Source organism: Bison bison, unplaced genomic scaffold, assembly GCF_000754665.1.
Source record: "Bison bison bison isolate TAMUID 2011002044 unplaced genomic scaffold, Bison_UMD1.0 scf7180017864293, whole genome shotgun sequence".
In the NCBI taxonomy this organism is placed as follows: domain Eukaryota; kingdom Metazoa; phylum Chordata; class Mammalia; order Artiodactyla; family Bovidae; genus Bison; species Bison bison.
In genome coordinates this window covers 1,044,188-1,054,792 of record NW_011494865.1, presented here as the reverse complement: position 1 = coordinate 1,054,792, position 10,605 = coordinate 1,044,188, and the positions used below count along the sequence as shown (strand labels likewise).

The window sequence follows — 10,605 nt, the reverse complement described above, 5'->3', positions numbered from 1 at the left end:
CCTCCACCCTTGCGGGCCCTTCCCACCTCCCCGAGGCCCTCCTGCTGCCTCACCACACGCCCACGTGTTTCCCTGCTGCTCTCAGCTGGAGGGCGCACGGGCCCCATGCGGGAGGGACGCACCCACCTATGCGTGGATCCAGAGGCACTTTGCCAAGCAGCGGGATCTTCAGGTCCTGGCACATGGCCTCCGCACCCCCTGTTGTTGGTGGGAATATCTGAGACTCTTTCTGAAAGGCAATGTGAAAGGGGGAGGAATCCTGAGTTTGTGTCAGAATTGTATGAATAGACCACACTTTAAACAAACTTTAAATAAAAAAAGGCTCTTCTGAGTGTGAAAAGAATTTCCATTAAACCGGCAACAGAGGGTTTTTTTTTTAAACTATTCCAGTTCCCAAATGATGGGGAAAGCAGAAATGGTTTCCCAGACACCTGACCCCACCATCTCCCCAAGCGTGGAGGCCGGGACCTGGGGGGAATGTGCTCTCACCTGGCATTTGGGGCAGATGAAGCCGCTCATGTTCTCCACCACCCCAATGATGGGCAGCTTCACCTTGTGGCAGAAGCTGATCTCTTTCCGGACATCCTGGAGTGACACTTCCTGTTAAGGTTCCAGAAGACTGGTTATTTCAGAGTCTGGGCACAAAGAGGGAACGATTGCGTGGTGGAGGGACGGCTGCAGGGCCACGGCGTCACTGTCGTGAAGCTTTAGAGACTCTGTATGTAAGGGCTTCCCTGGTGGCTCAATGGTAAAGAACCTGCCTGCCAATGCAGAATTGCAGAGAGTCAGACACGACTTAGCGACTGAACAACAACCGTTCCATGAGTGTTTCATGCAACCACGTGTGAGCCCTGTTTTAGCCCAGGGCGGGGGCAGCCTGCAGGCTTGCCTGGCTGCCCTGTTTTCGTAGATTGAGTTCTTCTGGAGCACAGCCTGACCACCACATTACCTCTGGCCACTTTCATCCCATAATGGTACCACTGGGGAGCTGGGACAGAGACCCTGTGATCCGCAAAGCCTGAAATAGTTCCCCTCTGGCCCTTAACAGAAAAAGTCTGCTAACCTCTGACCTTGGTTATCATGATCACAACTTTATGGACCAAAAGAAAATAAGGAATATTACCCGGTTTGGAGCCCTGCGAATTCACTTCTGGACCCTATGTGCCTTACAGCGAGAGGAGCGTGGGTAATCAGAGCTTAGTACCCTCCCCAATCCATCTGTAATTTTATTGCAGACACATGTCCAAGTGTTGTGTGCTATCAAGCACAGCTCTAACAGTCGTGCGCCCCCAGTGGACCCAGGCTTTGAGTCTATTCTCCTGAGGCCCACGTTTGCCTCTTGAGCCCTTGGAGGCTGGGGTGTAGACAAAAGGGCTTGGCTGGAAAGTAAACCCACTGGTACTAAGCATCTCCGTAGGGTGCCTCTGGTTCTCTCCCTAGTGTCCTCTAAAAGCCCTGCTTCCTCAAAAATGACCCCCAAAGAAAGCCAGCTGCTGCATGTGCAAGGCTCCGAGGGAGTGGGTGTGCCCAGCGTGAAGTCCTGTTTTCTGGAGAAGTGACAGATACAGAAGCAGACACAGCACACCCTCACCGCTTCCGGAACGGCCACTGCCCTCCTCCTGAACCTAAGGGGGGCTCTGTTTCCTTTCACAGTAAATGTGGTATTGGAGAGGCCACTCTTGTGTCAACTCGATTGCTGCTGTTGCTTTTGACCATTTTTAGAGTGGTTTTAGGCTCACAGAAAGCACACAGTCCCCACACGGGAAGCCTTGCCCGCTGTCAGCACCTGCCGTCGGGGTGGACGTCCCAGCTCCACTGTCCCTGAGGTCACTTCTTTGGGACTTGCTCTCGAGAGCACGGCTGGTCTAAGGGTCTAAAAGTGCAGGGCTGGTCGCCCAGCTCTGTTAAATATCCATTAGGAAACATTTCTAATGAAGCATCCGTCTTCTCTCCACCGCCATCCTCGGGCCAGGCCCCCTTCCACACCTGCTCTAGCCAGCCCCCATCCCAGCCACCTCATGCCTCCCTGTCCACCGACAACGGCTGAACTGAAGACAAACGTAAGGTTTCTGCGGATCCCAGCCAGGGTGTTGGGGAGCCCAGGGCCTTGGGCAGTGGGAGAAAAGAGCCCCCTCAGTGCGCTGCAATGTGGACCCCGCTCCGCCCGGCCCTCGCTCACCTGCGGCGTGGTAATGATAACCGCCCCGTCGATGTGCGCCGTGGCCAGGTACTGCACCACTGAGAGGTGTTCGTCTGAAGTCCCGGGCGGGGTGTCCACGATGAGGTAGTCCACCTCGCCCCAGTCCACATCGCGGAGGAACTGCTTGATCATGCCTGTGGGGGAGGCCGCGGTGATGCACACTGGCTCCTGTCCTCTGACCCTACAAAAGCACAGCTCCTGACCCTTACGCACAGCTCGTCTATGCGCTCCGTTGGTGGGGTCTGGCAGTGCCTGGGGGCTTGTCCAAAACTAGGGAGGGTCCTCTACTCGCCTCCAGGGTGGCCAGGGAACTGCTAACACCCTGTGATGTGGAGGACCGTCCACCCCCAACTTCCCCAACAAGGGATTGTCTGGCTCGGAACATCACAGCACAGAGGCTGAGGAGCCTTGCCCAGGTTGGCACTTCCGTACCTGCAGCCTGGACACCCTATCAAACTGGTACTGACTTCACCCCATATCCTCTTCTCTCTGACAAGAGCACAAACCACCAGAGGGATCATTTCAGGATTAGGTGGGTTTTCAGGAGAGAAAAACCCATCAGAGATATGAAAATTTGTAACATTACATTTATTACATAAAATTGGAATTTCTATGGGCTCTCTTCAACCAGTGAAGAAAGAGGCCACCAGAGACACAGGCCATCCTGATGGGATGGGATTTGCTTCTGCCCCTGGAAGGACGTGATGAGAGACAGAAAGCACAGTGACAAACCATTTTTCTTTGGTCCCCTCCAGATGACAGCATCGTCGGGGCTGCTGAGTAAGAAACCCACGGACATCACCCCCAAGTTGTCTTCCAGGAACTGGAAAGGATGGTGCAAGAGACATTTTACTTCAAACCACAGTGCCAGGCACTTCCCTATGTCTTGTGTCTGAGCGCGGGCGGAAGAAATTGAGGGGGCAAAGTTACTATGTGATGTGAGTATATATTCACTTTTTGAATCCTTAAATCTCTCCCACCCCCCAAAAAATCATTAAAAAAAAAGGTTACCATATTTGGGGGGATTGAAAGAATCACCATACGGCCCTAGGTGGCAATGACAATGAACTCAGCTGAAATAAACAAATACGGTCTCCTCTGAAGGAGGTCACAGAGGATGAGATGGCTGGATGCATCATGACTCAGTGGACATGAGCTTGAGCCAACTTGGGAGACAGTGAAGGACAGGGAAGCCTGGTGTGCTGCAGTCCATGAGGTCGCAAAGAGGCGGGCATGACAGAGCGACTAAACAACAACAAACGTGCTGTTTTAATCTGGCTGGCCCCGCTTCTGGTTTCGTACATAAAGCTTTATTGGAAAAGGGCCACAGTCATTCATTTGCATATCACTACTTTCCATCTACAATGGTGGCAACTGTTTGGCCCACAAACTGGAAAGAACTACTCTGAGCCAATCTCTGGTCGTAACTGGATCCCCCAGGCCCAGGAAAGTGCCTCAGTGACTACCCATTGGCTGAGAAATAGCCACCGATTGACTGCCCACCACTGTCCCTTATGTACACACCACCCTGAAGGGAAGGCCTGGGGTGGGCACTCACCACTGGAGACCAGCCCGAGCCGCTCTGGTGAACCTGTGGGAACAGGAGCCTGTCTCATTTGTGAGAAATTACACACCCTGGTCATGCTTTACACACAAAGTTTATGCAGTAGGAGGGCAGTTTTATAAATTACGATTCGTTGTCTTAAAGGCTGCCACTGAATTCTTAACAGGGAGTGAATACCAGGGGGTCAGGGTTTGGCGATACAGGTGCATGCTCAGTTGCTCAGTCATGTCCGACTCTTCGCAACCCTATGGGCTGCAGCCCACCAGGCTCCTCTGTCCATGGGATTTTCCAGGCAAGAATACTGCAGTGGGTGGGTTGCTGTGCCCTCCTCCAGGGGACCTTCCCAACCCAGGGATGGAACCTGTGTCTCTCATGTCTCCTGCATTGGCAGGCAGGTTCTTTACCACTAGTGCCACCTGGGAAGCCAGAGATACAGATGATAGGGTGCATACGCTTTCCCCTCCCAGGTTGGGCGATCTGGGAACTCTGCTTAAATATCGCGTCAGGGAACCGATGTTCATCAGAGTCCAGTATGATCTGGGGGATTTTAAAAGCATGACAGAAACCGGTTGGGGGTTGCTGCGAAGATGCAGGTAACTGAGTGGAGGGACGCCCCTGAGTGACGCAGCGGTCACGGAACCCTCCCGCTGGTGGTCTGAGCTGCTGCCCCAGGGGACAAGGCCTGGAAAAGGGGTGTCGGTGGGAAGCTGGGGCTATTTCAAGACCCAGATGCTTCCCAGTTAGGTGTCACTAACTGCCAGGGTGAGGGCTTCCCTGGTTGTTCAGTGGCAAAGAATCCACCTGCCAAGGCAAGAGACTCAGGTTCCATCCCTGGGTTGGGAAGATCCCCTGGAGAAGAAAATGGCAACCCACTCCAGTATTCTTGCCTGGAGAATCCTACGGACAGAGAAACCTGGCAGGCCTTAGTCCCTGGGGTCAAAGAACAGTCGGACACGACTTAGCGACTAAGCAACAGCAAACTGCCAGGGTTGAAGTCCACTCCGACGCTTCTCTATGAAACTGGAACTTACGCAATTTCTAACTGCACATCAGTCTTAGAAGTTATGCTTCAGGCAACTCTGGAGCCAAAAGAGAAGGCCCATTTTTCCTGGTGACATCTTACTTTTGTAAACAGTTGACTCAGATATAATTCACATACCACACAGTTCACCCAGTTAAAGTGTACAGTTAAATGACTTCAGGATAGTCACAGAACTGCACATCCATCACCACAATCAACGTCAGAACATTCTGTTTACTCTAAGAAGATACCCTGCACCCCTCAAGTGTCACCCCCAACCACCACGCTTCCCCCCACTCCTAGGTCACCATGGATCTACTGTGTCTACAGAGGTGCCTGTCCCCAACATTTGACAGAAATGCAATTCAGGTAATATGTGACTCTTTGTCACTGGCTTCGAAGTCATACTTCAAAAAAAAAAAAACAAAACATTAATTCCTATTAATAATCATTCTCTAAGTCACTGGTCTTGAAAGAGGGGGTAAACCCGATGATCCAACAGTACAGGAGAAGAAAAGGGTGGAATTTCTCACCATTTACAATGTTCAGTTTTTATAAACGACTTGTGCGCCGGCTCAGTGGGTAGCACGTGTGTGTGACTGACGATGAAGGGAGACCCATGCTCCAGAGCCTGCTGCCCGCGGGTACGCGGTCAGAGCCATGGTCCCGCTGCTCTGCCCTGACCCCGCACGGCATCAGCACCTCTCAGCACATGGAAAGCAAGTGCCAAGCCCTGACCAGAGTCCCCAGGGGCTGGTCCCGTCCGCCTAGGCTACTCTCTGCCACCCTGAGGGCCACTCTGCCTGGCCCCACAGGCTACTGGGTATGAGGACAGTCCCCCAGCCCAGCATGCCTTCCTCCTGGCTTCTCTAAGCAGGGTGCCCTTGACCACCTCCTCCCAAAGAGCAGCTCCCCGGGCCCCCTCCCTGCCATCTGTCCCATCCCCTCGCTTCACGTAGATTCCTATTGTCACCCGTCCTTCCCATGAGGGCAGGGTCTTTATCTGCCTCGTTCACCTCTGAATGGCAGCACCCAGTGCTTCGTAAAGAATGAACCCATCCCGACAGCCCCGGACAAGGCTGGTCCTCCAGGCTGGCTTCAAAACGCAACCCCCTGGGGAGCCCCTTCCTGGCTGGCTCTGCGCACCAGGGTGGGAGGAGGCGGTGGCACCTAGTTCGGCTGCCCCCCATCCCCCAATCCCACGTCACCCGCCTGCCTCGAAGTCTCACTTCCCCTCACTTCCCCAGTGACCACAGGGGCAGAAAGATTCCCTTGCTTCCAGCCTACGGAGCCCTCGCCAGCCCTGCTCAAGCTTTCCCAGCCAGGACCAAGTTTTCGTGTCTGACTTCTGCATTTGACTTGCTCTTTCCCTTCCCCTCTAAGACGGCATCGAAATGAACACCTCTCAGATGGCTTGGATGAACTTACAGATGGGTTGCCCCCCCCCCAATACACCCCCAAACTCACAGCTGTTGTTAAAAGTAGACCCTCGACTGAACCCTCCCTGATGTGGTCACATCCAGGTAAAAATGCACGTGCTCCGCTGACCCCCTGGCTTAGGGTGCACAGCTCAGGGCTCAGGTTCATTATAAGAAAATATTTCCCAGCGTTTTTAAAATTTTGCTCTTACCTGTTCTCCTTCCAATCCCATGATCTTGGGAATTGACGGCCCGCATATATCGATGTCTAGAAGAGCAACCTGGGGAACGAGAAGAGATCAGGGCAGTGATGCAACGCAGGTCCAATCCTCTGGGTGTGCACAATCGGGAGGGGACGGGGTTCGAGCAAAAGAAGGGAGGGGAGAAGACACAGAGAAACCAGGTGGAACATGGACTGAGTGGAGTCTCAGAGTTACAACATTCACTTCCGGGCCTTGGAGACACAGTCAAGACACCCAACAAGTGCAAAGTACATCAACACCCCCATGCTCCCCCCAACCCCTGCCACCCTCAATATGGCCTGTTTTCAAGGTGAGCTTATGAACCAGGATGTCAGGTTGTTCGCAGATTCAGGTCCAGCCGCTGTTTACCTGGTCTTTACCACATCCTGTGGGGGGCGGTGGTGTGTGTGTGTGTGTGTGTGTGTGTGTCCTGGGGTGTGTGTGTGTGTGTATCCTGGGGGGTGTGTGTGTGTGTATCCTGGGGCGTGTGTGTGTGTGTATCCTGGGGCGTGTGTGTGTGTGTCCTGGGGGTGTGTGTGTGTGTGTATCCTGGGGTGTGTGTGTGTGTGTGTCCTGGGTTGTGTGTGTGTGTGTATCCTGGGGCGTGTGTGTGTGTCCTGGGTTTTGTGTGTGTGTGTGTGTGTGTCCTCGGTTGTGTGTATGTGTGTGTGTGTCCTGGGGGGTGTGTGTGTGTGTGTGTGTGTGAGATCATTATATCTGCTTTACCAAAGAAGAAACTGCGGCTCAGTCTAGGGGGGGGGTGTGTGTGTGTGTGTGATCATTATAACTCTGCTTTCCCGAAGAAGAAACTGCAGTTCAGAGATGCCCAGAGACTTGTTCAACAAGCAAGGAAGAGAGCTGGGACTTAAACCAAGGTCTCTGGACTCCAATACCAGGGTTCTTCCCACGGATCCGGGGGCCTGGCTAGGAGGGCCAGAGTGGACCCTCCAGCTGAGTTCTGAGCAAGCCCTGTTTTCCTGTGATGCTGAAGGTTAACAGTGGCATAGGTTCAACTTCTAAAGGAGAAAGTAAGAATAAGGAAACACACAGAAGTTCTTTGCTAGTGACATGTCCAGCCCAGGAGGACTCTTTCCACCCCAAATGCCCCGCTTTCCCCATGTGATATGTGAAAAGGTCTGACACAGCTCTCAGAAACTCTCTAAAGAGCAGAGCTATTCATCCTGAAAGCTCTTATGTCTTAGATCCAAAGTGCAGCACCTCTGGGTAACTTTTTAACTTGCCCCAAATTCGTTTCTTGCTTCCCTCTTCCATTCTCTCAACAATCCCTTATGATCTCCTCCTGTGATCCTCACATGACCTCACACCGCGGTCAGCAAAGGGGTTCATACACTGGATCACCATCTGCCTCCTGCGCCCTCTGCTGGACCTCAAGAAGAATGCAACAGAACTCATCCTAAAGACCATTCTTGAGGCTTCAGGCTGGTGTGTGTTTAATGGTCCAGAGATTTTACATCAGAGCCTGAGGACCTGGGCAATTACACCATCCCTACAGCCCTAATGGGAGACTTCTGTCAAGGCTCTTGAGTTTCTAGCCTCTCGGTCTAGAATGTCTCACTCTCTTTTGGGAACAGTTTAACCCGTTTCCTTTTAAGGAATTATTAATACATCCCCTCCACCCCCAACAGAAGGGGTATCTTGAGTGAAAGATGCAGGAAAGATATCCCGTGCACTCATTCCCGTGGTGGTCTTCACCCCCTCCATACTCCAGGGAGTGGAATGAAGAAATAATGATGATGACTATCAGGGACACTGACTGAGCACTTCCTATGCATCTAGTGTCGTGTTAAGCATTTTACAGCTACAGGTATCACCTCACTCAGGACTGAGTCCCATTTTACAGATGAGAACACTGAGGCAGAGAGTCTGATAACCTGCCCACGGTTACAGCAGTGGTGTGGGCAGTGCTGGGAGGTGATGGTGGGCAGACCGACTCTAGAGCCTGTGTTCTTGGCCACCACACTAGACCTCGCCCCACTCTGGCCCCACAGGTTCAGCTAGACTTCGGACCCTCCCTCTTCTCCAGCAGTTAGACCTGCTACTCCATCTCCCCAGCTTTGCTCTCATTTCCTGCCACTGGTTTCAGCCACCGCACTAGCCGTGACCTTGTGGCCCCTCATGGAGACAAGACCAATGTTTCTTGCTGGTTCACCATCACCCTCTGACAACACTCGACTGCTGCTGTAATAACATTCAGACCATGCCTCTTTCCCACGGGAATGTCCTCCTTGGGCGTTAAAGCCTCCTGGGCTGGCCCAGCCCCATTCTCGGCTCCTCCACCGTAGCAGCGGCCCTGCCCTGCCCGCCTGTCCAGTCTGCTCCAGCGGTTCCGGCTCTGGCCTCTGCCTATACCTCCTCCCTCCACCTTCCACCAGCTGCCATCAGAGCCCAGAGGACGCCTTCTCCAACCTGCTGCCCAGCTGGCTCCAGGCAGTCCCTTCTCCCTTTCACCAGATCCCTCGAGCACACCTTAGGTAACAGAAACCAGACTTCAGAGAAGCCCACATCCGTCAGGCAGGCCAATGGGAGTGGCTCCACACATCATAAAACGATCAGAAGAGAAATGAGTTACAAGCGGAATTCAGAGCCACAGTCAATGAGAGAAACACCAAGCTTTCCAGACCCCCTAGTCCCACCTCAGCAAGGTCTCCAGAAGGCCACGGCCTCCCCAGCATTTCAGTCCTCCTGCAACAAAGTTCTTCTCCAGCCAGCACCAGCACAGCTGGGCTACAAACCAAACCACCAAACCAGGGGCTGGTGAGCTGCAACCCGGGGGCCAAACCCAGAATGCCACCTATTTTTGTACAGACCACAGCTAAGAATGGCTATTATGTTTTTAGAGTAGGGGGAAAAAAATAAAAAGAATATTTTTATTTCATGACATGTGAAAATTATGAAATTCAAAGTTTTATTAGAACATAGCCACAGTCACAGGCTGCTTTTGTGTTAAAGGGGCAGAACTGAGAGTTGCTACAGAAACTGTATAACCTACAAAACCTAAAATAATTACCATCTGGCGCTTTATATAAAAAGTCTGCTGACCTCCAAATTCAACTCTTTTTTAACCCAATGATTTTAAAAATATATATATTCCTGGAGTCCTCAGTGAGGTGTCTAAGACGTCATTGTGCATTTGTGTATCTGTGTGTGTGTACACACACTGAGGGCAGGCTGGAATGGTGGGCTTCATTCCCCTGCCCATGGTAGCTGCCTTTACTGGGTTTTTTTCGTGCAGGAAATTTAGCCGTTATTTTATTAAGAACTTAGGATGCTATTTCATACTGGAATAGAATGGTTTATCTCACACAAGTAGAAAGTACTGGCATTTATCCAGTTTTTAGTTTTAAAAAAATAACTGGCAATATAGCGCAGTTTTGAAATGTCAATATTAAATTAAAAGTACTCTACAGTCCCTGCTAGTACTATCTTAATAAAAAAGCCACATAAAAGGGAAAAGCCATTAGTCAGTTATAAGACAAATGTGAAAAGTTAGCCTTTATACATATAAAGTAAATTTCAACATTCAAAATGCAAAAAGAGAAAACTAATTTTCAAAAACTCATCAGTGTATGCAAGAAGGCACACACCAAGGCAGTGGAAAGAACTGAAAATGGTCTGGAACGGCTTTCAACATGAACATAATAAAACTGTTTCTATGTTATACCGAATACCCCTGCAAGGCCCCAAACAGTCCTCTAGTGGAAAAACAGTTGGCAATCTATGCAGAGTTTTGGCAAAACCAAAAAGGTGGAATGCATTCTGTGTTTAAAAAAAAAAACAAAGAGTATTCATGGTTTCATCAGGTATAACACCATCAGTTCAGTTCAGTCGCTCAGTCGTGTCCGACTCTTTGCGACCCCATGATTTGCAGCATGCCAGGCCTCCCTGTCCATCACCAACTCCAGGGTTTTCCTTAAACTCATGTCCATTCAGTCGGTGATGCCATCCAGGCATTTCATCCTCTGTCATCCCCTTCTCCTCCTGGCCCCGATCCCTCCCAGCAACAGGGTCTTTTCCAATGAGTCAATTCTTCGCATGAGGTGGCCAAAGTATTGGAGCTTCAGCTTCAGCATCAGTCCCTCCAATGAACACCCAGGACTGATCTCCTTTAGAATGGACTGGTTGGATCTCCTTGCAGTCCA

General features: G+C 51.4%; 1 protein-coding gene across 1 annotated transcript in view; it reads right to left on the bottom strand.

Annotated features, from left to right (window-relative positions):
* NUBP1 (nucleotide binding protein 1) overlaps window positions 1-10,605 on the bottom strand; it is an 18,162-nt gene that overhangs the window by 4,120 nt on the left and 3,437 nt on the right. The window contains exons 4-9 of the mRNA XM_010850661.1: window positions 6,416-6,484; window positions 3,759-3,791; window positions 2,933-3,023; window positions 2,180-2,334; window positions 490-600; window positions 127-229 (exon numbers count right to left, since the gene is read on the bottom strand). Of these exons, the coding sequence (XP_010848963.1) occupies window positions 127-229; window positions 490-600; window positions 2,180-2,334; window positions 2,933-3,023; window positions 3,759-3,791; window positions 6,416-6,484 (562 nt within the window). The remainder of the gene's footprint in view (window positions 1-126; window positions 230-489; window positions 601-2,179; window positions 2,335-2,932; window positions 3,024-3,758; window positions 3,792-6,415; window positions 6,485-10,605) is intronic.